The 27947-nt window shown below is 41.3% G+C and overlaps 1 protein-coding gene across 12 annotated transcripts in view; it reads right to left on the reverse strand.

Moving 5' to 3' along the window:
• Positions 1–3273: 3273 nt before the first annotated feature.
• CSNK1G3 (casein kinase 1 gamma 3) overlaps positions 3274–27947 on the reverse strand; it is a 105179-nt gene continuing 80505 nt past the window's right edge. For 6 of the 12 annotated variants that reach the window (XM_086705294.1, XM_086705319.1, XM_086705285.1 and 3 more), the window contains exons 11-14: positions 25642–25737; positions 16173–16279; positions 15473–15496; positions 3274–5780 (exon numbers count right to left, since the gene is read on the reverse strand). In XM_086705294.1, coding sequence (XP_086561420.1) covers positions 5726–5780; positions 15473–15496; positions 16173–16279; positions 25642–25737 — 282 coding nt within the window. In that variant the 3' untranslated portion in view covers positions 3274–5725. Of the gene's footprint in view, positions 5781–15468; positions 15497–16172; positions 16280–25641; positions 25738–27947 lie in introns of those variants that run through there. The other 6 variants (XM_086705355.1, XM_086705346.1, XM_086705325.1 and 3 more) reach the window with 5 other exon arrangements.

The following is a 27947-nucleotide window of genomic DNA, read 5'->3' on the forward strand; positions in this document are numbered from 1 at the left end:
TTGATGGTGGGCTAAACTTTATTTGATTGCAGGAGCCGGAAAGTATGTCCAGAGAAAATAAATTTGTTCAACGCTAGCTTTCCAGCAAGAACAGGTGCTCAGAAGCCTCGAAGTCACCGACAGTCAACCAGAATGATTTCAAGCAGTTGTCCTTAGCTTTGATGAGTCAACAGACATTCTCAACACTGCCCAGTTTTTGTTTACTAGAGAAGTCAATGCTAAGCGTGCAGTGACTCAAGAAGTAGCCTTTATGAACAGCCTCTGTGAAGCAACTGTATCAACGAATATTTTTAAGGAACTTGAGAAAACACCCATTCGGTGCAAAATGAAATGCAATCTGCTAAGATGTGTGGCCGCAAACGCTTGGCGGTAAAAATGTGTGGAGTGGAAAAGGTATCCTGCACACATTTACAAAGCTTGTAAAACTGTAAAATGTTTAAGGTCCATGTATATGTTTTATATTACTCGTGAGCAGGTGGTCTGAGGAAAATATGTGCGTTTGTCGTGTTATTGAACTAGTATAGACAAGAGTGATTTCAGCCCTGTGGTCTAAGCCATCATCACTTCCATTAAGTTCTGTCAGAAATATAAACGGAGTATCCTGACTTGCCCAGCGACGCAGCACTGTGATGACCGTGGTCAAGTTTTACAGTGATGTTTTCCGCTCAGGACCAGGACAAAATTTTCTGAGCGAGCGCCACCTTTGCCTATTAGACACGAACCCTGAATTTTGCTTGTGCTGCAGATGTGATCATGTTTCTCAATAAACTCAACTGAAAGTGACAAGGCAGAATAGCACTTCCATGACACGGACACCGCACGCAGCCAAGTCAATGTGGGGACGGCTAACGTGTAAATGACAAGTGGTGTCAACCTGCTTGACCCAACTTCCCACACGCTGTCACAAGTTCAAATGGAGCCAAAGGTCCATTCCCACACAAATCTGCAGTGTATCTATTTTCCAAACTCAGCTACAGTTCCAGCCGGACTTTTGGGTCTCAATGTGAGTTCAAAGGATATTCCCATCTTCAAAAGCCATCTAATTGTAGCACTGAAGAACATTTACTTAGCCTTTAATAGGAGGCGATTATATGTGCAAAGGAATGATACACCAAAAGGCCAATGTCAAAAGTGGAATCTAATGGAATTCTACAGATACCTTCCAAATGATAAATCCGCTCAATTAAAATCATACATGTGAGGACTGATAACATTACTTGGTACTATCTACCTGCGTGAAGCCATTTTCAAACAGGAAATAGGTAAAATCCCATTACGAATCGGTGTCACAGATGAACATTTGCCACGACTTCAAACCCCAATTAAGTGAAATATTATCCCCTCAAAAGAACCCAGCTCTTATCATTAGTAAACTTGTATTACAAAGAAAAAAAGTGTTCTCGGGTATTAATATATAGTTTGGATTTCATCAATAGAAAAATTCGTGGAAATTTGTTTTCTTTCCAGTTACAGGAGTATAGGAGATCCTTTTTTGTCTCCTGGCCCACGAAGCCTGAACTTGACAAAAATGTGCCAACCCTCAGTCTAGAGCAGTGCGGGGGGGGGGGGGGGGGTGTTTTTACATTTAAATACAATTGTGATATGGTGAACATCCCTGTGAACAACTGCTCTTCGTAGCAAAAGCAGTTTAATATCCCAGCAACACTCCTGGATAATACTTCTACACGTAACAAAGTATATATGTGGTTACGACCCACGTATTCTCACGAAGTAAATTTCCTAAGAAAGTAACAGGCGGCTCTGCCTGAGACGCAGGCAGAGAAGAAACTAGTTCTCCTGAATGTCCGCAGAACTTTATAATTCCACTTATTTGTACTCTTCGTAGAAAAATCAGCTTTTTACTCTACGAATCCAGCTCTAGCACAAACCCTCAAACACGAGGCAAGAACAGAAACACCCCATTTAAGGTACTTACGACCTCCGTTTTTACCTGAGTCTAGAACGTTTTTCAAATGCACTCACTCACTACGTGTAATTTCTAGGAACACATTCAGAGTAATAAAAATGTTTTTCTAACTTAAAATCACGAGGGGTGCCTTCCGGCTGCAGTTTCCTTTTTCTCACCAAAACGGTGACGATCTGTGGGTTTCGCCTGCGCGGCTTCCGATCACCCTAAACTTCTGGCAACAATGCCCTCCATTCCCTTCGGGTAACACCTCCTCGGACCTCACTTCTCAGTCCAAAGTGTCCTCTGACGGTGGGAAAACAGCATTCCCTTGGCCATAGGACTTGGCTCAGGGGTGGGCCTGCGAACCAATCAAGCAATAAAGGTCAGTCTTAGGATCCTGTCGCAACCGCTCAGAGAAGTTGCCCTTTGTGTTGGCTGAGGTTACCAAGAAAGCGCAGTCCGAAGCTGCTGGGGGGTCGCTTTACTATCACTCACGGAGAGTCTCCCTGGCGAGGAAAACAGCAGAGCAGAGAGCAAACCAAAGAGAGACGGAGAGGGACCGATTTCTGACTCTCCGCCGGGATCAAGTACATTTGAAGCCAGGGCTCGCACTGGTCTTTTCAGTTACGTGTGAGAACGTCCACCCCCCTGGGTAAGCCACAGGCAATTCACAGGTGCTGGCAGATTCAGCTCGCGGGATCGTTCAGACTGAACCCCCATCCGAAACCGGGTTTTTCTACATAGCGCCTTCTGACCACCGGCTCTCTTCTCCAGCTGCTTCTACTGCCTCCGAATGCTGGCGCTTCGTGTGTGCTGCTCTGCCTTATCTTACCTGCAGCATCTTTCGGTCAGCCCGGCACCATGCATACCGTTCGGGGAGACTCCTTAAAGCACCAGGCACAAGACAAAACTGTGAGACACTGTCACAGGTCTGTGCTTTCCCTCTGCAGTGACAAAGTCATCCACTTAAAATTGGACGGATGATGTTTCATTTCTGTGAACACCCGAGTATGACTTCATTTTTAAAAGGGAATAAAACGATTCTGTTTCTTTTCCTTGGTTTATTAGCGGCATTAGTTTTAATTAAGTGCTCTATCAAGTGGCTCAGGGAAGTGTAGAAGGATTTTTCTTGAACTCTCATTAAACAAAGCTCAGATACTCCCCGGTATGTACTTCTTACGATGGGGCTCCAACAAGGCAAAATCCTAACAGAGACGCAAACCCCTAGAGCCCGCCCGTCCCTTCGGCTCTGCATCTCACACAGGCGAAACTAAGTGGAAATCGGGAGATTTTCAATCCCTACCTTACATTCGTAGGAGTAGCATCACTATACCCACGATTAGAGGAAGGGGGGGGAAAGCAAGTTTAAAAAAACTACCTTTATTTTTTATTTCTTTTTCAGTTACATACTTTTAAACAGGGATGTGTTTCATTATTCAGACATTCAGGCAATGTTGACTTCATTAGTGTTGACAGAAAAGAAGCATAAAAATGCAAAACATTGTTGGCTTAACCTGAACATACCTGCATCACCTATTACCGACCAGTTTGTGTCGCCAGAAGAGTCTCTCCTTGGCGTTAAAATGGAGCACTTAAAAATATTGCTAGAAAGCAAATGTCTGCACACTGGTCTTTGCAGCAAATAAGGGTATTTATACTTTTAAAATATTTTAAGTCCATAATTGGATTAATATACACACCTTCTTATGTATAAGGAGTTCAGATCATATAAACACTGTACAGTCCAAAAACCCTACTGAGAATAAAACTAAATAGGCTTATGATAAGAAATACAGGTATCGCATGTATTTACAAATATCATAGACACACAAATTTGGTCAAATACTGTAAAGAAAGAAGTGGTTTCACATTATAACGGCCAAAACATCCATCTAGGTTGCTCAAGGCAAAACGAAAAGAAAACCTCAGTATGGAACTCCTCTCGTTTGAGACATCGTGACAGTATACAGACAGACAGAATGGAAAACTGTTGACCAAACTATACAGCAAATGCCTTCTAGGCTGAGCGTGGGCCTTTCAAATCAAGAACTTGAAACGATCGCAGGATTCAGAGCAACGATGATAAACAATGTCCCGATCTGCGGTATCTGTGTGGGCACCTAATTCAGCAAGAACGATACACGGACCTTGTGGCTACTAAGAAAAATAAATTACGGATACAATCAAATCCCTGTAAATGCAATAAGGAAGTCAAAAATGTAATTTATTTACTTTCATTACACATTTTAAGTGTTACCTTGCGACCAGAAAAATAAATAAGCACGCCTGAAGGCATGCTGCCCGAAGACAAAGGAAGGGCTGCGTGGGGAGAGTAAGTAACAATTTCATAAATGAAAGGTGAGTGTGCGATCTGAAAAACGTGATTCTTTTTCTGGCCAGTCGTTTCGTTTTAACTCTGCTTGAAACTTCTGGCTGGCAGACTGTGACCAAATACACCTGTATCTTTATGGCTTCAAACAAAGCACACTTAAAAGAGCAGACTGGGCTTCCTGTTTGCGCAGAACGATTAACTGTGTTCATATGCAGGCACTTCAACAGACTGTGGAGGCAAAGCACCTGACCCATCCTTTCCAAAATAGTTCTCACTCATCAAAATTATACTAAAAGGTAGGGAAATTCCAGAGAACCGGCAAAGTTGAATACAAGAGGCTAATGTGCACAGAGGGCAAGAGAGTGACCCAGTCTTTATTGCTGGGGGTCCTTTCTTTTTTTTTTTTTTTTTTTTTTTTTTTAATCAAAGAGCAAATAATTAACAAACAGACATCACTGCATGGCACATCGAAGTTTTCTGCTTAAGGGAGAGTGTAATCATTCAGCAGGAGGCTTCAGTGGGATCTCCTCAGACTTCAACCTTACACATCGCGATGAGATTCACATTTATTTCTTCTCCTTAGTGTATTTAAAAAAACAAAAACAAAAACAAAACTCCAACATATTTCATTTCTCAAAGTATTCGCTTCTTGCTGTCTAACATACATTATTATCTGGAAGCATAAAGTTACATTATACAAATATTTTGCTTTTTTTTTTTCTTTTAAAAAAAAGCGCTTTTGCCACTTCAGCAACACTGAACTTCACAAAGTGGTGCAACAAAAGCAGAGCTCGTATTTACCACGCGACTCGTGATTCCATTTTACCACCTACCATCGGCCGCACCCCGAGAGCGTTTTTCCTCAGTACCTCTGGGCAGTGACTGTACCATGATTTCACAGAGAGAATGTTAATATGACTCACGCACAGCCGTACCGTCAGTAATACTGAAATCGATGCAGATGCCACACAAGAAAGGAACGTCCCATAAAATAACTTCTTTTACATTTGGGGGCAACGGTGTCTTCTCTGTTGCACTATCCACCGGGCGGGGGGGAGGGGGGGCGGTGGGGGAGGAGGGACATTCCTGTTTGATTATGCTCTTACAGAAGTTATCAAAAACCAGATCAGGTATATAACTGGCTGACACTGAAGATACTGTACTGCTTTTTCTACAACAGGAGGAGAGCTTCTGAAAAATGTCCTCAGAAAGGTATTCATCGACACCACCTCATTGGTCCATTCCGTTCATCGACGGGCAAAGCACTCATGTTTCGACGAAACTTTAAAGCTTCCATAAAAGTTAAATTAGAAAAAAATATGAATGTAAGACAACCACAAAATGAAGTATGAAAGTATGTATGACATTTTTGTTTCTACGAGTGAGTCCTCGAAAATGTATGTGGTCACTACGGAGATGATTTTTAATCACAAGACAGCAGATGAACACGTAAGTAACTCCCCATGATCTGTCTGTGTCCAGAGTCATTTGTGGCGCTGTATGGTTTTCCTTTTCCTTCGTTTGAAAAAACAGCAGCACCTGTGGACGGAGGGAAACACTTCTTTTATTATGAAAGTACTAAAAGGTCGCCAAGGAAAGGCAGAATTTAGCCTATTAATTTCAATGGTCATAGAAAGCAACACGCTAATGCAAGATACACGGTGAACATGCCAAGGAAGCAAACAGATTAGTGAGACTACGGCAGAGTGATCACTAGTTTGTCATCAACGTGCCTTTTAGGAACATAGCAAGACGTTCTATGCAACATCAAAAGGAGCCACTAAATTGAAAAGGCTTTGCACCAAGCCTAACTGAGAAGCCACAGGACTGTGAATCCTCGCTGACCCAGCCGCATTCTATTCTGAATACTCATTAACCTCTGGCAATGGCGTGCTTTTATAAAATTCACCTTATGCACTCTCTCCCTTTCTTCCTGATATTTATATCTGATTGTTAAGACCAGGAAGAAAGAGACGGAATGCATAAGGTGAGTCAGAACTAGAGTTAGAATTAGAAAAGGAATAAGGGGTTGACGGGCATTGAGGAGGGCACTTGTGGGGACGAGCACTGGGGGGTCGTATGTGAGCGATGAATCACAGGAATCTACCCCCAAAACCAGGAGCACACGGTATGCACTGTAGCCAATCTGGCAATAAATTATATTAAATAAATAAATAAATAAATAAATAATGGATAAATAAACAGAAAAGGAAAAAAAAAAAAAAGAAAACCAATAATGATCCTAAGAGTGAGGATTTTATTTCCAGCAAGAATTAGTTTAGATTCCAAAAGGAAGACGAGGAATCCCAAATACACTCTTCAACAAACATTTTCCACCACACTTACAAACTGGAAGTGAGAAAATAAAATATGTCAAGACTTGCCTCCTTTAATTCTGTAAGGGTTAAGGTCAAGCTCATTGTAGGTAAATTAAGGTAAAAATTACGCTGAACATTTAAAATAGCACAATTGAGGTGACTCAGTTTCGTAGACTATGAGGAACAGCATGCTGATTTTTATTCCTAGGTAAAAAACAACTCTAGAGATGACCCCTCACAGGCCTAGTTTTTCCCACAGTAAGTTCTCCTCGTCATGAGAAGACAGCACATGTAACGCGTGAAGAACAAGGGTGAGGGTGGTACAAAGTCAAAGTTAAACGAGAAACACCGAGTGGCAACTAACAACAACAAAATACACGCATATGTGTCCTCGAAAAGCCTGGCATCCCTTCAAATAAAGGTCTGGCTGTTTTCCTCTGCCACACGGAACACAAAGTCCACCTATCAGAATACCAAGGGGACACGCAACGCACATAGAGGCTTCCACTTTTCCATTGAAGTCCAATGTGTGTGCGTAGACAAATATGTCAGTCCTATTTTGTAATTAAAGAAATATTTATATGCGTGGTGATTCAATTAACACAATACTGCCAATTCGAAGCCAGAACACAATGTGACCTTATAAAGACGTTCCTGTAATCCTTAGCAGCCCGCCTGCATAAAAGGATATTCCATGAATGGCTTCAAGCTAAGCATAATGGAGACCATATAACTTCAAGTGTCCTATCCAGCAAAATATGGTGGAAGATGAAATAATTCCCGGATATCTTTTCTATCTTTCTGCGAAAGAAATGTAAACAGGAACCCATACTGTCCGGCTAAATTACATAATTGCTCCACCCACATTATCGTTGGTCAAAAATAATTTCAGACCATTTATCGTGATTTACGGCGTGACTATGAAATCACTATGGGGCATTCAAAACCAAATTACACGATTGTGTTTTTTTAACCCCACTCAAACTGCACATAATGATTAGACCGTGGAGCATGAATAATTCAAAACTGTATATATCAGTGGGTAAAGATCCAACTAGAAATATGTGCAGCTATCAATCTTTATGAATTTTACTCTGAGGTGACCACCAGAGAAACCAGAGATAAATTACCCCATCAAGGGTCTTGAAAAGAGCTACCTCTAGAAAAGAAGGCTCTAGGTACAAGAGATTTTTCCTGGATTTATAAAAATGTAACTATCAGCTACCTAAATACTTTCTCAAATGGGTGTTATACATATATATGTTCTCAAATAAAAAAGTGAAAAAAAAGTTATTTAAGTCAAAGTGTTAGAGATGAAAACCATTAGTCAAAAAAAAAAAGATATCTTAATAAAGGACTGAGAAAAGAGTCATAAAATGTTCATCTTGTAAAAAAATTTTTTTTCATTGATAGTGAGAAGAGACCAAAGATTTAGAATATTAAATTTAAGAACATGATCACATTTCAATAGAAATTTATATAGTATAAAGTTCTGATAATGTTCACTGTTCTTAAACACTGTCATTTGTCTTTTCAAATGCCAAACTACAATCTTTTAAAAGTTTTCTGCTGAAAAGGTGTTCTAAGAAGTGTTTAAAAATTGTTTCAAACGAGCCTTTTGGTGCAGGGAATTTAAAGCAATACATATTTTGATCAACAAGTTCCATATTTCTCACACTTCTGTTATTAGCAATTCACTATGTCTGACTTGTTTTCCTAGTGACATTTAATCTTCTTTCTAATTCACCAGACAGCTAAATTCTTCCTATTTCTTAGGTAATCTTTCCTTCAATTATGTATTATTTAACACAGAAAACCAGCCCAAGCATTCACTTGAGCCTAAATAAAATTTTCAAATGAATCATAACTGTAGAGACCTTTTAAATTAAAAAGCAATCTTAAAAAGACATCTATTTTTTAAAAATAAATCCCACCAGTAAAGAGCACACCGTTGAAACAAGCCTTGCCAGGGAAGCTGGCATGCTATTTAACTCACTACCACCAGAGGGCAGCATTGCTGCATGCACTATGAATGCATCCACATAGACCGGATGCTCTAGAAGTAGAATTACAGTTGTAGAAGTTGAGAAGGAAACTGATATTTAACCTGTGGCTGGTTTCTTAAAGCTCATTACCAAAACGGATGATTTACAGTCTTAGTGATTAAGAAAGTGGGTCTCGTGTCAATTCCCTTCAATCTAAAACAGCGCTGCTCCCACGTGGCCACTCTGTCACGTGACCATTTTACGTTGTCCCCCCCCTCCCCCGCCCTCAGGACTCATCTGAATTTATCTTATTTATTTTCTTATTATCTTACATTGAATGTAAGCTTCTTAAGGGGTTACTCACAGTTACACCCCACAAATGGGCACAAAAATCCCGCCAAAATCTCTGTCGAATAAAAAGTGGAGGACTTGCCTCAGAGACGCAAACTCCTAGCCTAAGAACCGAGTCAAAATTCCCAAGCATGTTCTAAAGCGAGAGTTCTTACCTGGGGCCCACAAGCCCTAGTGAAATCTCACTGAATGCAGACTTTGGTGCCTGTGGAAGCTTTTCTGGGGAAAAGCGGTTTGCGCCAGATTCTTCAAGGAGACTAATCCCAAGTGGCACCGCTCTGTCTACATGGTACCTGCCAGGTCCCCCCTCCAGCTCCTCCACCTCCAGTGAGTCCTTGGACCAGAATCTATGAGCTGAGGGCTGGAGACACTGAGTGGCCACCAAGGCGTCAATTTATATGAGTGCAGGCAAATGTGTAAAAAGAGGCATGTGATTTTAACCCTTGGTACAGCTGAAAGAGGAAAACAGTTATTGCTAACAGTAACTGCAAACAACAGCCAATACTGCAGGAATGTGCACATACACAAGCTCTCACAGATGCGGGGAGCGAGCTCTTTTGGTCACTAAATTCAACTAGCTGGCCTTAGAAAATTAGCCACACCCTTACATTTTTTAAGCCCATTTTTTGTCCAGGCTGCTCAGGGGCTCTATTTTCTTATGTTATTAGTCTACACCTCATTTGCAGTCTCTTCAGATCTCCACTCTTGACAACCCTGGGGAAATGGATTAAGCTTACCAGACATTTAAATCATGTTCTTGTCAATGCTTCTTTTTTTCTTGGCTCTTTCTTGGTTATGCCTATGTGGTTCCAGCAAGCTAATATGCTCTCCCAGGTCAGGCTCATGCTTCTCACATGATTCCATAGCTAGCCTAAAAGCATTGAAGCCACACCTCTACTCTTAAATTCTTTGGAAATAAATGGTAAATACTGCTTCCGATGAACTTGAGGGTTGTCGCTGTAAATACTGTTTAGGTAGTAAACAGGAAATCATAACGGATCAAAGTCCTCAACTATGAGGAAAACACAAGGGACAAGGCATTGCTTGGGACATTATACCGCCAATTCCCCTTTATTCAATGCCTCTTTGCTTCCTCTAGGATGTGACTGTCTTCTGAGATCCACATCATATCCTTTCTTCTCACATCTACCCAGAAAATGACCCATGTTGCTCTGTCTGGATCTGAAGTTCCTACCTGTCCCTTCAGCAGTAACTCACTGTCTCCACCTTCGGTTGCGAGACTGTGTTGTACCTGCTGGACCCGTCCCACTTAGGACTCTGGAGCCTAGGCTCCCCTTATCGGGGTCGATGAGTATACACGTATCTTTAATTCCTTGACAAAGGATTTTCTCCCTTCAGATCTATAAATGAAGCGTACTTTCATATATCTGGATCCCTTATGGAAAACATGCGAACTGACCAGTTAAGCAAAAAGAGTTTAGACAGAAGCCCAAGTCCATCCACAAAACCATGCTAAATGGGAACCACAGATCTACCCTCAGTTTCAACTTCTTCCTCTCCATCCGCAGGCAATTGGTCCCTCAAGTCTGAAATGACTTTCAAAGTTGGGCCATCCTCTCGTGCCAGCTTACTCCAGGACCTGTGGCCTCCACCACTGCTAAGAGCCTCTTAACACATGTCCAGGCTAAGTCTCTTCTTCTCCCCAGTGTATCATCCAGACTTGTCTCCTAGAGATGACCTTGTCCTTTGCCTTTACTATCTCACCCATGGTTCTCCACGGTCTAGATGTTAAGCCCACACGGCTCTTACAATGGGGTTCCAATCTATTTCCACTCCCCTCTTGGTCTCACCTTGCATCAAGCTTCCTGTCCAGGCAGCCCATATGACACAAGGGAGGGAAGGAGGGAGGGCGGACGGATTTTATAGAATGTAATGAGCCCCAGGAAATGACACAAGCCTCAAAAGTGCTGCCCAACTAAATGCCTCAAGGCTCGATCTGATGGTACCATTTCTTGGCTTAAAACCCACAGCTTGCTCTTCTGTCTTGAGAACCGATCACGTCTATTTTTTTTTTTTTTTTACTTGCCTACAAAAGTCCTTTGCGATGAGGCACTTAGACGACTTCCCACTGTGATGCGTTCACACACTCTGTACGTGCCTGGGTTACTCCTCTCACCTGCCTCATTCTTTCCTCGCTCCCGTGCTGCTCGGCCACTTCTCCCTGTCTCCTGCATCCAACTCCTTTGCCAAACCTACTCATCTTCGAGAACCGGGACCCATGTGCCCTTACCCAGGAAGAGGTCTCTGATCTCTCAGCTGGAAGTGCACACTCCAGTCTCTTCAATCCAGTAACACCATATCCTAGAGGCCAATCCTGGAATACCTGGTATTAGGCCAATGATTCTCAATCCTGGTTGCTCCTTAGAATCAGCTTCCAAGCATTTTAAAAGCACTGCCAGCCGGACCTCCACCACAGACCAATGAAATCGGAAACTGATAGCGCAGCCTGAGGGCTGGCCTATTCTGCAAACTCCCCAGATGCTTGTGATTCGAAGCCAGGACTGAGGACTACCACCTGACAGTTACTGGGTACTTGCTATCTTTTCTAAGGGAACAGCAGGGCCTTGACTTCTCCTCCTCATCGTGACATTACCAAATATGCAGTAACTGTTCGGCAAATGTTGCAAAGGGGAAAGACAGCAAGGGAGATGAAAAAAGACAATGGCATAATACTTAAAAAGTCAGTAACTAAACCAGAAGAAGCCTTGTGTTCCTAAATTCCTGGAGGGAAAGATAAGGGTGCTACCATTTGTATCACCGAACTTGAAAAAGAAACAAAAAACTCTCTGATACAGTGAAGAAAGTGAAATCTTATCACTAACGAAGGAGCCATTTAATGTGCTGGACAACAGTGTAATTTCCATCATTGGGAAATCACGTATCGAACCTTGAGACGCGAAAATGTTCAGAGGCACCGGGTGGCTCAGTCGGTGAGTGTCTGACTCCTGATTTCGGCTCAGGTCATGATCTCACTGTTTGTGAGTTCGAGCCCCAAGTTGGCTTCCACACTAACAGTGCAGAGCCCGCTTGAGATTCTCTCTCTCTCTGCCCCTCCCCTGTTCTCTCTCTCTCTCTCTCTCTCAAAATAAATACTCAAAAATAAATAAAATGCCCAATGTAAAATATATTATAAGCAATCGGGTGGGGTGAGGGTGATCTCTGTCAGTCACGGGGAAGCTGGAAACGCAGTGTGGAAGAGAATTCTCGACAGGTGATGCAATTTAGGAAAAAACACACTCTCGTGTCTTCACTACAGACTAAGAAGGTATGAGTGTAACAGTCACCCTGATTAAAGGGAAACCAATGCGAGGTGTTGAAAGAGTTTTCAGCCAGTGAAGAGGCAGGGAAGTTCAGAGGATTTCTGTAGCCCATCTGCAGGAAGGCTTTACTAAAATCATGGGTTGCTATCCATTTTTTTTTTAATAACTGCTTTATTAAGATACAACGCAAATCTCATACAGCTCACCCTTTTAAAGCTTACAATTCAGTGGTTTCTAATATATTCAAAGAGCCCTGCGTCCGTCACCACAATCAAACCTGAAAACGTTTTCACTGCCCCCAAAAGAAACCACATAGCCTCACTCCCGCCTCCTCTCCCCTGCCCTGGGCAATGACTAGATTCCTCTCTTGATTGACCTATCTGGACATTTCACAAAAATGGAATCCTGGGGTATTTTTTGTGCCTGGCTTCTTTCACTTAGCATCACGTGCCTGATTTCGGTGTTGTACGTGGCCAGCAAACAATGGTCAGTCCATTGTATGGATATGCCACATTATGTAATTGCAATTATCTAGTAATAACTCACCATCCTGTTTTAGGCACTGGGGATCTGAAGATGAAAAAGGTCTTGCTTTCAAGAAATTCAAGAAGTTTCAAGAAGCTGGAGAGAGGTCAAGAGAACAATATACCGAGAGCAGACTGAAAGAACCCACAGAATAGTGTTCAAAATGGAGAATGGGGCTGGCCAGAATGAGCAGAGGCCAAACTAGGAGGGGGATGAAGGGCCTGGGGCCAACCGTGCCAAGGAACCTGGACTCAAATCTCCAGGCAACGGAGGACCCTTCCTTCAGGAAGAACCTTCCCACCACACTTGCTTTTTTTCTCATCTTCTAACACCTACAGATAGAAACGCAAACCTACAACATATGCACCCACACCCATCCCAGCTAAATAAATCACCATGCCATTCTTCCAAGCTACCTCCAGAAAGCGTGCTCTGATCACCCTGGCAGTAAGTAAGGCTTTTCTTTGTAAGCCCTTACAGGTTTTTTATACCTTTTCATGGTAGTTATCATGTACAAATTACGTATGCATGTGGATACACTGCAATCCTCCCTGCTGGTGTGCAATCGACTTAAGGGCAAGGGCAGTTTCAGATATTCTAAAATCCAAGCAGTGTAACTGGTGATTAAATAAACTGGGAAAAGGTCATCGATTTGGCTAAAAGCAGGTGTCCGGCACAACGTGTGCACAGAACATCCAGTCTCAGAGAAGAGGGTGGGTATGGAAGTGAAAATATGAGACACTGATGGAAGAATCACACAGCTGAGAACACAGAGATGGGGAAGGTCACTGGCAGCCGGAAGCGGAGGAATAAATAGGGTGGGGATAGTTACGGAGCCCCCTCCACGCACCAGACAAACAAGCGGTGCTTTATCCCCATTCGTTTCCTCAACAGCCTACGAAGGAGGTATTCATAGGCTCGTTCTGCAGAACAAGAAGTACGCTTCAAGAAGGTAACTGTAAGTGACACAAGCAGGGTTCTACAGCCTGTGCTTGCCTGCACAGGACACGTGCTCCCCACCGTGACACATTGCCACCCTACTTTTGTAAGTGAGCTTACGTCTGCACAAACATCAACTGCGGTTTTTATTCTTGATGTAAAAGTGCCCCAAGTATGTAGCTAATTATACCCTCAAATCCACTAAAATAAGTCAGACTGTCAATAAGGGCCGAAGTCACAAGTGATAAAAAAGGATACTTGATCACTACGGCTCTTGAAAAAGAAATATTCACAAAAGAAGTTTCCTGATCTTGCAGCCAGCAAATAAGCATTGTTCTGAAATTTATGTAAGGTTCCTCTCGGATATGAAAAGAATGTTCCAAAATTTACTAATCTAAGGAACTTTATTTATTTACCCCCAGGTGGACTCAAAATTTGTCCTGAAAACTAAGAGGAACATATTTAAAATTTTCTTTTTAATGTTTAATATTTTTGTGTGAGAGAGACAGCACGCACACACGTAAGCAACGGAGGGGCAGAGAGAGAGGGAGACACAGAACTTGAAGCAGGCTCCAGGCTCCGAGCTGTCAGCACAGAGCCCAAGGCGAGGTTCAAACTCACAAAACTTGAGATCATGATCTGAGCCAAAGTCAGACACTTAACCGACTGAGCCACTCAGGTGCCCCAAGATCTTTTTTTTTTTTTTTTTTCAATTTATTTATCTATTTTGAGAGACAGACACGGCGTGAGTGGGGGGAGGGACAGAGAGAGGTGGGGAGAGAGAGAGAATCCCAAGCAGTCTCCCCACTGCCAGCGCAGAGTCCGACATGGGGCTTGAACCCATAAAGCCATGATATCTTGACCTGGGCAGAAACCAAGAGTCAAAGAGTTAACCGAATAAGCCACCCAGGTGCCCTAAGAGGAGCATTCTATTTACTTTAAAAAAATTTTTTTTAATACTTATTTATTTTTGAGAGAGGGAGAGAGGGAGAGAGAGTGAGTACAAGCAGGGGAGGGGCAGAGAGGGAGGGAGGCAGAGAATCGGAAGCAGGCTCCAGGTTCTGAGCTGTCAGCACAGAGCCCGACATGGGGCTCGAACCCATGAACCACGAGACTATGACCTGAGCCAAAACCAAGAGTCGGATGCTTAATGGACTGAGCCACACAGGTGCCCTGACTAAGAGGAACATTTTAAACATGGGACTAGAAAAAAGAAAAAAGCAGAAGATAGTTTAAATTCAACATTAATTCAACTAACAGAATTTTTTTTTCGTAATATCTGCATGTAGCAGGAAGTATTTAGACGAGGACTTCCCTAACACTCCCTCTCTAGAGTTAATCATGAAATGTATCAGTGTATTCCATGTATATTCAATGGCAACACAATTAGTAAATGACATATGGTTTTAGTGACACTACAGGGGTGAGGGTGGGGGATCTGCTACGGGAATTAAAAATTACAAACAGGAAAAGAGAGAGCTTAAAACTCAAACTTCCTTCTGTTTAAACAGCAAATAAAGCCTCTGTGTTACAAAACAAATGCACAAGCACAAGCAGAGTGGGTGTTATCAACTACTCAATTAAAAAGTGCCCCCAAGTCTACGTCACTTAAAGCAAAAAAGAAAAAAAAAAAAAAGTTGCAGCAGGCAAAAGAGCTCCTCAAACAATTATTTCTTGCTTTTCAGACCTCAAATAAATGACACCAAATGTTTTTGAACAACTTTTACCAATTATAATTTCTATGTTGAAAGGTATGTTTTTTTAAAAAAGCAAAAATCTTTGAAATGACAGTCAAGGGAGCTATTTCTGCCTGCCTACACTTGCAAACTCACCACATGTTCAACACTTTCTGGCAGCTATACACAAAAAAAAAAAAAAGAAAGGAAGAAAGGAAGGAAGGAAGGAAGGAAGGAAGGAAGGAAGGAAGGAAGGAAGAAAGAAAGAAAGAAAGAAAGAAAGAAAGAAAAAGAAAAAGAAAAAAAATACAAGGAAAAGAGAGAGAGAAAGGGAGGGAGAGGGAATGGGGGGAGGGAGGGGGGGGAGAGAGAGAGAGAGAGAGAGAGAGAAAGAGATCATCAGAAGTAGCCCACATTGAAAACATCACATTGTTTTTCATGCTTAATTTTTTTCCAAGCAGCTTTATCATTTACATTCGTAGAAGAACTATTGTGAAACTAATATGAACACATGCAGCATACTATAAAATTAATATTCTTATGCTTACAGAAAAAAACGAGCATCTATCCTATGGAAATAATTTTCATGCATCAACGCTCCTAAAAATAAAATGCTAAAAACAGGCTGTTAATTCTAAGTAAGAAATTGAGCACAGTTCCTAAATCATTATTTTTGTATTGTAAAACTTATTTACTGAAATAGCACTAGTTTCAACTTAGTGGTTAAAATAACTATAAATATCACTTGTTTTGCATGCACCTATTCCCTTAAAAAAAGTCTCCAGGAATACTTGTAAATGACTATAATTCTCAAACATGCATAGTTTAAGAATAAAGAAGGAAAACAAATCCGTACTTGGTTTCATCCATCACTTCTACTTCCGTAGGGGCTGTGATGGGTGCATTTGAACGACCTGCGGTGGGGTCATCTGTGTTTAACTCTCCATTTGTCGAACTTACAACCTGCCGAAAAGCAAAAAAAAAAATTACATATACACAAAGTAACAGATTATACAATGATAAAAATTAAGATTAAAGTATGCAAATTAGAAAGTTAATACGAAGAACACAAAACAATTAGTATGTAGTTGAGTTGTTCATAACTGAATAAAGTAACAGGTCTAATATTGTATGAAAAATCAAGGCTATCCAATATTGCCTTTTCCAACTAACTCCCTTTTCATCTTGAAATTTCTGTCTTGTCTCTTTGCCTCTATTTTCAAGGCTAATTCCTGTGCTCCAGTCCCATCAGTTCCCCCAGGTGTGCCCATCTCCCTAGGCACCTGGCTACGGCATTAACTGGTCCCTTTGTGAACATCCATACAGCTCCTTCCGACAGACCTTGTGCTTCTGTCTGCACGCCCTGCTTGGGTCTCCCTCGCCTCCTGCCGACTCCTTCACCTGGCTGGTCAGGGCCCTGATCCAGGAGTCACTGTGATTCCACTCTCAGACTGAAACCCTACATTTCATCCATCAGCGAGGCCTGTTAAATCCTCCCCCAAAACACAGCCCCAGACGAATCAGTTCTGGCCACCTCTATTACCACCAGGGCTGTGGTTCAGGCCACCTCAGAGATCTCTTGTGGATATGAGAGCAACAACCTATTAACTAGTCCTGCTTTCACCTGTCCCTACCCTCCATTAACGGACGGGCCACATGACAACCGGAGCGCTCATTTTAAGATGGAAATCAGATCACGTATAATTATCTACTTGAATCTTTCCAAGGGTCAACCTCCCGTTTCACTTAAAATAAAGATCCATATTCTTTACCCCAATTTACAAAGCGCCACGTCTGAACCCTGCCTACCCCTTGACCTCCTATTACCTTTTCCTTTGTTCACTAGCCTCCATCCAGTATGTCAAACTTATTCCTGCCTTAAGGCTTTGGTATCATCTCAATGCCTGAACTCTCTTCCTGCTGAATGGCCATTTTCCTATCTTTCAGTTTCTCAGAGAACATTTCTAAAGCGGGCCTTTTCTGTCACACAATCTAAGACTTCCATTCAGACACACTATGTCACGTTATACTCTACTGCTAACTCTTTGTATAGCATTTACTCAGAGGCGATCCTCTGATTATGTGGACTGACACCCACTCCCACCTCCTCCTGCTCCATGACAGCAAGAATTTTGTACTGCTCCCTTCTATATCTACCTGCTATACCTGGCACAGAACAAGAAGTCAATACATATTTGTGGAAATAAATGAATGAATGAATGCATGCAAGGATGAGCGAAATCCTGAAACAAAATAAAAATCATGGCAAAACACCCACATTCTCCCCAATCCTCTTGGTCGTACAAAGTCATCTTACTATCCTATTTCTTGCTTTCCCCTAAACTCCTTCAAAACAACAGTCTTAACACTTTCATCTGCCATTCGCTCATTCCTTAACTTCCTACAATCTGTACTCTGTCCCTACATCAGATTTCTATTAAGATTGCTCTTCAAAGGTTACCGATTCCTAGAAAATAGATTCAGTTGCTCTTTGCTCGGTCCGCATTTTCCTGTACATTTCTGTATCACTTAGCACCAGTTGGTACTTTAGAGTAAGATGGGTCTAGAAACAAAAGTTAGCTCTAACAGCTGTGCAACCCAGGAAAGATATGTCATCGTGCTGAACTTCAGTGTGCTCAACTATGAAATGGGAAACAGGAATATCTATTTAACAAGACTGATACGGGGATGAAACGGAATCGCTATGTAAACCGCAGTGACAGGCATGTAATACGAGCTCCGTGAATGGCGGCCACCACTACTCTGCCAGTGTTGCCTGCATTCGTGGCTTCAGCTGCAACCCTACGTAAAGCACCTGCTGAGCCAACCACTGACCCACACACTCACTCAGACCAAGTTCGGTACCTCAAACTCAGTACTTCCAAAATCGAACCTCTCATACTCCCTCTTAAATGTGCTTCTCTTCCTGTATCTATGGTTCCAATTTCCAGTAACCCCTACCATCTTCCCAGATTGGACTCCAGGCTCAAAAGCGAAGAATCAGGCTGCTGCTTCCCCCACCTGACCTCGTCATAAGAAAAATAACGTTAACGTATCATGGGGCCTGGACACCACATTGACAACTGGCTACTGGGTCCATTTACAGAGCCCCATTTAACTGAAACTTCACTAGTTCACATGTTCTTAATAAGAGGTCACGACATGCCAGGAAAAGCAACTATGCGTCAACCTACAAATCTAGATTAATGCAGGAATCATGGAGGCTGAGGTTCCTATATCCTATGTGGATCTACTACCTACAAATGAACACTACATTTGTGGCCACGGCTGAAAAACACACAAAAACCACCCAGGTCATCTTCAGAGACAACCAACCCCAGGAGAGGAACACTCCCATTTGTTTCTAAGTCTGCCCCCCTGTTGAGACACCAGCTTCCTCCTTCCTGGCATTCTACTGAGTTCCAAGGCAATTTTTTCTCTTTATTTCTCCCTCTTTCTGAAAACACCTAACAGTCGCTATTTGCTCTAATTATCAAACGTAATTAAGCTCTTTATTCTTAATTTTTACAACGTCAGAGTTCCTACAGTGAATTACAAAGGAGAGCAGGATTCTTATCTTATACTCTTGTACTCGCCACTATCTGTAATTTTCAGGATGCTTTGCATACAGAAGATAAACAGTTCACTGAACAATTTCCACTGCTCTTCTCTCCACATAATAGTCACAGGTTTCTCTTCCTTCTCTGTGTTCCAGAGCCCTAGACACTTGGACGGATCCCGTCTCAACCTATAGGCAGCTCCTCGAACATGTCTTCCCTTACTTTAAGTGGCATAATTGAAAATTTACACCTCACGTATTCTAAATTTCCAGCAAGAGCACCTGTAAGAGCATGCTGACTATACAATCCGACTTACTTCAGTTCACACAAAGTCATACCTGACCCTAATAAGCTTTATTCTACTGAAATGTTTCCAATCTCATTCCACGTGGTCAACCAGAACCAGACCAGAAGGAAATAACATCCTCCATTATGTCCTTCTTTAATGTAATTTTTCTTTGCTTTCCCAGATTCCCTAACTCTCTAAGTAGAGGCTAACATCCCAGGCTAAGAAGAGAAGCAACACGGTAACAGAGTTCTCCTATAAAAGCAGCCTACTTAATACCGGTGACATAAGAGTATGTCAGGGCAGTAAAATTGCTTTCACTTAAGAAAACTAAGGTCTTTAGGCAAAGGGGGATTTTACAAAAAAACAAAACACCACAAAAAAAACCCCAAAGACATAGTATTATAAATGCTATGTCATTATATTCCTGGAGACCTAAATCGATCACATATACACAAATGATTTTTATCAACCAAATTCTAAAGAATGATTTCATTTATGTGACATTTCTAGAATTATAACTTGAACTAGAACCTGCAAGTCCACGAAATATTAGCATCCAATGGCTGATTTTTTGTAACAAAAGCGTATCTAAGATGACAGCTGCTTTCAAGTCTGCCATTTGAAAAAATAACTCAGGTGTTTTACAGGGTGTTTTGTTCTTGCTGTCCTTAAAGGAATGTTCTCTGATAGTCTCACGGTGATGAGAAACTCAGTCTAATTTTTATTTTGAGAGGTTACGGAAAAATAAAAGAAATAAGAAGGCAACCAGATGAAGCGGAGTTTAAGGGGAGAGAATGTGGAAACAGCCTGCAGCTAAGTGTGGGAGATAACTGATGGTTCACTTAAGGGCTGCCCACTGTACCCGATTCCAAAAGAAGTCCTTCTCATAGACTTTTGAGTACAAAGACAACACACGCTACCTTTGTCATCAATGACTTTAGAAGGCCAATTAATTTACTTTCCAAATCCAGCGACTTCATACAAACGAGTTATACTACCACCTTCCTAATTTCTATCTGACTTATGGTAAGCATGCTGCCAGGTGCATAGTACAGGCTCTCTGTCTTCATTAACCAGATCTCCATCCAGCCAGTAAATATACTAGAAACACTGAAATGTTATAGATCTCACTTACGCCCTAAGCTTTTTCTAAAAGTCATCTGTAAGAAAGCACACTAAGAAATGAAGACACAGTTTAGAACAATTTCCAAAGAGATCTCTGGACCCTGGTCAGGGTTCACACCTACCACATGAACCAACATTCTTACATATTCTAACACCTAGAGCGACAGTTCTAACTGATGCTCTTGATATTTCCAACTGACATCCTGAAGGCACAGGGACATCCTCACGGACTTTCGGCCAAGATGCACCAAAATGGATTTCAATCTCACTTCCGCTGATGCAAGTCCTAAGCAGAGCCCTCTACTCTTTGAGTACTCGAGGCTCTAGAGATGTTACTGGAAATGTTACGGTAGCAGAATCCGAAAGCAAACCTGTAATGCGGATTTACCCCAGTGGCACCGGGACAAAGAGTGTCCTGAGATAAACGGAAGGAGCTGAGCTGGAAATGACTTATCTCCTGAAGGCACACGACTCTCCCTGCACAACCTCCCCCTAGCAGATTTCAGTGCCCTGGAAAACAGGACAGAAAGATAGGACTGTACCGGTCACTCATTCCCCCCCTTGTCAGTACCTCCGTGTTTTCAAAGATTTGACGAAGAAAGCTGACACTGGTTATTTGCAGTGTTTTAGACAGATGAGTATTCACGACGGGCGCAACGGAGGACTGACTGCGATGTGGTACTGACTCCTGAGACTTGTAACCATACCTGTTACCTTGTCAAGAGACACTTGTCTCTTTCCTATCATCACCTGCATTTGCATTTTTCGAGTCACGCTGACTACAACATCACAGCGCCCGGTACGACAACTGTCACGCTCTCGTGGCCATCCCCGCGACCTGGCTGCACAACACAGCAGCACTGTTTGCGGTTCTGGCCTTCCCCCCCGGTCGGGGGGTGGAGGGGGACGGAGCCACGGAGTTCCTTAACTGCAACCCAAGGCTGTACAACTAGAGGAGATTTCCAAACCATCAGGAGCTGCGCCATCTCACGTACTTTGCCAGGAGCCCCCTTACCGTTTGTCTTCCTCCCTCTGGCAGAAACCACCTGTCCACTCTCCAGACCAGGCTCTCAGGTGGCCTGGTGTCCAGGGAGTCACGCTACAGCCACTGGCATGGCTCCCAGGGGATGCGATATGAGCACTGCCTGCTGCCAGTGGTACATTTTAAAACCTCGTTTTGGAGGCGCCTGGGTGGCTCAGTGGGGTAGGCATCCAACTCTTGATTTCTGCTCAGGTCATGATCTCACGGTTGGTGAGATGGAGTTCTGCATCGGGCTCTGTGTTGACAGTGAAGATTAGGATTTCTCTCTCTCTCTCTCTCTCTCTCTCTCTCTCCGTCTCTCTGCCCCTCCCCTGCTTGCGCATTCTCTCTATAAATAAAATTTTTAAAAATAAAAAATAAATAAAAGCTCATTTTGGAGATCCCGGTTCGCCAGGCAGAAAGGGATCAAAAAGGGCTAAATGACATTACCTCCTTCCTCAGCCCCCAACACCAAACTAGATTCTACCTGCTAAGCATCTCTCCAGACCTCTCCCATCTTTTCATCTCCGCTGCCCATCACTTCCCTCGGCCACACCTGCCTTAGACTTCTCCTCCCTCCAGTTTAGTCTCCAGCAAATGTCTCCTTTAGAAAAAACACTAATCGGGTTATCCTGCTTATCTCTTCACGGCCACCCAACATTCTCAGATAAAGTACAAATTTAATAACAGGACCTGTTAGGTCCTTCATGATTTTTCTCCTGCTGACCTCTCAGTCTCATTTCTCAACACACACACCAGCTTGAATGGATAGTAGTCATTCGCTTAGTGTGAAGCCTCTCTCTCCTGCACAACCTTACATGTGTCGTTTTCTTGCCTTGACTGTCTTCCCTTGACCCTTCTCCCTTCTTCAACCGGTAACCCCTACTGATTCTGCACGTTAAAAACAGGTGAAAACACAGGTTCAGGTAAAAAAGAGATTGCTTTTTCCAGGAAATCTACACCTACAAAATCCAAGTTAGGTCCTTCCCTATACATTCTTAGAGCACCCTGTACTTTCTCCACTTATCACACCGCCTGTTTAATTAACCCTCCCCATCGACTGAAAGGTCCATGGGAACAGGCACGTTGTATCTGTTACTCCTCCTTTTTATTCAAAGACTCCAGCAGGGTGCCTAGCACCTCCTAGTAGACATTTACATAAATTTGCAGAATAATGTAATGGCCAAGAAACTGGAAGTAATGGGTCTAAGTTTCTCAGCCATATTTATTACCAAGGATTCTAAAGGAAGCAGAAAGGGGCGCAAGCTGACTGCCCTGGGAACTTTCCCAAAACACATATAAGCCAAGAACAGATGCAAAATAAAGTCCTCAGATACTTAAATATTATTTTTAATCTCTCAAGTGGGAAAAGTTTATCCAATGTATAGCTGGAGCCTTCTGGTCAGTGAATTAATATGATTACACTAAAGATATTGAATAAAATTAGATAAATCCCACTTTGACAATGTGCTCTTTGGGCTATACCACTAGACTTCACTTCCCAGACACTAATCAAGTTTCTTAATCTGAAAAAGCAACAGATTATTCTAGTATATAGTATTTCATAAGCCCCACCTTCTATGCTAAATACCTTTTAAGTTCTCATGACAAAACAATGAGATAGAGGCATTTATTAATGTTTCTGTTTTACTGATGAATAATATAAGGCATAGAATGTGAACTCGAATTTGACTCCAGGGCTTGCGCTCTTAAACACAGTGAAATCAACTTGGCAACCTATCTGTTTGATCTGTAATGCATACAGTAATTCTGGAAAAACAAGGCGTTCATATTTGGACTCCACTATTCAGCTCCTATTAAAAGCGCATGCGAAATAATGAGTAAGTGAGGATCCTTCTGTAGGTCAAAATGGCAAGAAGTTTCATCTTGCATGTCAACCGGAAGCAGCCTGGAATGCTTTGAGGTGCCGTGCTGAGAGCAGTTCGGAGTTCCAGGAAAAGGGTGCAGTGATAGGTGCAGAATGGATGCCGTGGGTCCCAAATCGCTCACTTGGGGTAACTCTTGATTCTAAATGTGTACTGTATTTACTTATCACCAGAGAGCTCTTTACTTATTATGGTAACGTCTTTCCTAAGAAACTACTGGATAACATGTCCTTAATATTTGTTGAAGGCAATTTTTGACTTGCCATAAGAAGTCAACACTGGAAACTTTTGTCCAATGGGTCATGTAATGATCATCACACAAAGAATCTCAAGGCAAATTATCCTCACACTTGTGTATTAACAAAAAGGTTTTTCTCTTTATCTCTTCCCTTTATCAGACAAGATTCCTTTGTTCAGAAACAAACGTAGTATTCATTTATTATAATTATCACATTACCTCGGATTTTAGGCACCTTTCTTTCCTCTGATTACTAGTTTTCAATTACAATTTTATTAGTCCAATTACACAAGTGTCCTGTTGTAACTTTTTCAACTTTTTAAGTGGGGAGGACACAGAGCATAAGTGAAGTCAATATTTTAGGATAGAACAAGATTCAGGCATGAGCCTACTTACTCTGCCAGTAAATTTTTCACAGGAGTCAAATTGGCTTAGTGTCCCATCATGTCAGCTTACATAGTGTTGTAAAATAAATTCAGGAAGTCAATGAAAATAGTGAAAAGTTTTTGTTTTACTTATGAATACAGAATTCTAGGAAGTAAAACTCATCACTTATTACATATTAGGATAAAGCCAGATGTAGTCACTGTAGGAAGAGAAGCTTTAAGAAGAGGGGATGAGAAAGAACCAGAGTTGAAACGACTCTTTGGGAATATATGAAAAAAGAGAACATAAAATACCAGAGTCATGAGCCCACAATCAAACTCATTCACCCTTTGATTGTCCAGAGATCCCATGAGCTACCTCTGGGAATCCCACAGAGTAAAAAGAAACTAAGAAAATACAAGAGTGGTAATGGTACAGAAGTGGTAGGAAAGCTTTCTAATAGTGTCTTAACTGTTGTGACATCCCTGAACACTGAGCAAGACACCTGCTACTGTAACAAAGAACATTTTAGAAACGTGTAAACATATACAGACACGTACACAATCCAGTTTGTGTTATGAAACTAAATGTAATTTGCTCCATTAACTTTTCCAAGGATATGAATTGGAGTCATAATAAAGTTTTACAATTCAGGCACCCTTGTCTCTTGAGTCCCTCAGTCTAAATTTTTATAAACTCTTCAAATATCTCTGTTACGCAGGACTGAAAGTTCCACATACTCCAAAGTTCTATAAAAATATTGGGTTATGTAATTTAAATTGCCTCTAAGATTTAATGTGAGAAAAACATGAGAACTTAGGAGATTTAATCAAGAATGGATTTTTTAGAATTCAAAGCAAGAAAGACTAAAATCCAGAGGAGAGCTCCAATAAACTAAATATATATAGATACACACTAAGAAAAATGCAAATTTGGTAAAGCATAATGGAAAATTATTCAAGTGGAAATACGTGGAGGAAAAAAGTTAAAACTTTTTAAAGAGAGTTCTAAATTGAAATGGACTGAGATAACATTTATTATCTCAATTACTTTAAACCAGCATTTAAATTACCTTAAGCTGGCATTTTAGAAGAAATAAAAGACTTGGCAACCTTTCTCTTTCTACAATACACATAAAAGATGGAAATTTAGGGGGCATGAGAGGGCAAGATATAACTATCTCTAAGTGCACAGAAAACGGGTCCGGGAACAAACACATCAAAAATAAATAAATAAATGAAGGACTGTTTTAAATTTTTATAAAGAAAGTTGAAGGGAGCATTCAATAAGTACTTGCCCTTGAAATTATTTTCTCCATCTGCTATTTTCTACAAATACAAACAAAATAAACCTTTATAAAAATTAAGGTCATGTTTATTTGACCAGTTAATCAGAAAGTACATTCTGAGTATGAAGGATGGAAAAGTTTCGTATCTATTTAGCTGACTTAAGTTTGAAGAAGGCAAAATCAACAAAAGGGAAAAAAGATATGAAAGTGTTCTATTACATTAAAAAAGACTGAGCTTATTATTGGAAAATCAAGCTTAACACATATTTCACACAATACAGTTTGTCTTTCTAACCTGTTGTGAGTATGACTTACCTAACTGTTGTTGATTATACTTGCAAAAATGAACAAAGGTAAAATCGTAGTATCTCTCGCTGGTGGTCTCTCTAGGCCATGTTAATTTCACTTTTTTGGTTAAATACAAAGTAATAGGATTATGGAGAGTTCAGCAACAAGTTTTTCATTAGGATATGAAGTCATGCCATGAGTTTCAAAAAAGGGTTAGTTGTATAAATTTGGGAAATAATCACTCATGCAAAAATCAGAAAATACCTGTACCGAGCCACCATGTCTGTCTGCTGCAAGGTGAGCTCTCAAATGGTGGGGATTTGCCTGCTGGGAGTCCCAAGCTGCCCTGTGGTCTGCCGACTGCCATTTATTTAATGCATGTGGCATGCGTGGAAGAAGAAAAACCCAATATGTTAAACATCTCATCCTTATAATAGAGAAAACAAATGTATAAAAGGAAATTTAAAATACCCTCACTATTCTCAATCACAGCAGCAGTTACCTTTGCGTACTGGATGTGGAGAGGTTCTTAGTTAAATGGCTACTATTAGGTATTGATCAACCACAAGAAGTAAAACAGAACCATAGAATTTAGAAGTGAAAGGACTTGAGATACCATGGGCTCCACCCTTAAATTTTATAAGTGAAGTTAACAAAGAACCAGGGAGGTAAAAAATGATGTGCCCCAGAAAGCATTCCAAATAAATCACAGAAGTACTACGATGCCATCCAGTATTATTTTCTTACAGTAGAGGTCCCCCTTGGTTTTCTGATGAGGGACTACTTCTGGCAATGTTAAAAAAGATAGTCCTTAAATAGCTGTACTTAGATCCTAAAAAATCTTTCTCTCTTGCTTAGTACCATGTTTCTGATTGTGAGGTTAATATGAGAAAACAGAAAAGCTCTCTGAAAAGGGAACAGTGTTATAGAGAACACTAAATGTATATGACGAGCAATTTTTTGTTGTTGTTCACTGACACTCCTACTTATTCAATGAATCCCTTTGTTTCCTTCACCTCTTTTTATCTGGTTCAAATTAAGGAACCCATTCCCAGGACAGGCTGATAATTCTTGATGCTTTTACATGACTCGGCAAATATGCATGGCAATAACCACAAACTAATAATCTACCAGCAGAATCAGGAATTGCTTAAGAGGGGTCAATGTGTACGTTTCAGGAAAATGTGGATGACACTAATAAAAAGAAGGGCAAGGGATAAAATATTTAAAATTCTTTTACAACTTGGTTCTGCATTAGCTTCTTTGTAGGTGTTATCTCATCTTGAGATACAGAGTATTATCCTCATTTTAATGATGAAGAGATTGAGACTTTAAACACTTGCCTAAGATCACAGAAACTGCAAAACACAGCAGGGATTCAAACTCAAGAGCCAACTGCTCTGCTCTGCCCATAGTACTACCTAGCTCCTTAATACAATTACACATGTTCTCAAGTCTTCAGTCCTCCTTTCTTCCTCTCTTTTTCAACCTCAGTCAAGAAAAACTTGCCACAAAAAAGAACAACGTGCCACAATCCACCGAGTATACTAGGCTGTCGGGAGCCTGAGCCTATCAGTAGCCAGAGCAACCCTGGGCAGGAAGAGATGTTAAGTGCAAGGAGCACAATGAATAAACGTTCCACCACTAAGCTTCCCAAACAAACTGTACAAGGCCAAGTTATGTACGAAGTGTGAGATGGCATGAAGTACGTCTATCAAAACAATTACAAGAGTTCTCGGCCTTTTCATTAAACTCTCCGTGTTCATGACCCAAATCTGGCAGGTGTGTAGCTTAAATTGATATAAATTAGATAAGAATGAATCTGAAGAAGAAAGAAGGAAAATGCTGCTGAAACAGAGACAAATACCTCCATGCTGCCCAGAACAACAGGTGACATGAGAGGGTCATGGACTGCATTCAGAAGACAGTAAAAGCTCTATCGACAGCCTCGCCTCAGAATCCACTGTCACGTGCACGTGACACTGTGTCTAAAATTTCAGGAAACCCGCAACTTCAACCATCGACTTCAGGTTACAAACTGTGTATCTGGGGACATTACAACATTTCAGCCGTTCAATTTTACGTTCTTTTGCGACTGTCAACTTTGGGTTTCTCATAGGACTGAAATATTTGTCTACTGCTTCACAGGTATTTAGGAAACGTTTTTGAGTTTTCCATTATGAGGACAGTCTGCATAGCCAGGTTTCAAGTTTAATATATAAGCTACCCTAACAGGTTTCCTGAAAAAACACAAAACAAAAAACAAAACTCGACTCCCTACATTTAGTGCAACAAGGACTCCACACACACAAAATATGGTTCCTACCCCCAGTAAGCTCACAATCTAGCTAGGAAGACAAGTCTAAACCACATAGAACTTAAACTTGAAAATACTTACAATCTAACTGTACTCGACAATAAGAACTTCATTTACTGTGATACCTAATAGCTCAAGTAGTGATTTCCAGAGAACATGAATTACTGCTCTTCATCCCAATGAGAAATTAATTGTGATTTATAAAACACCAACCCTAAGCTTGGACTTTGGAGCCATTTCTTTCTCTAGGCAG

Source organism: Puma concolor, chromosome A1, assembly GCF_028749965.1.
Source record: "Puma concolor isolate L17-30 chromosome A1, mPumCon1.1.hap2, whole genome shotgun sequence".
NCBI lineage: Eukaryota > Metazoa > Chordata > Mammalia > Carnivora > Felidae > Puma > Puma concolor.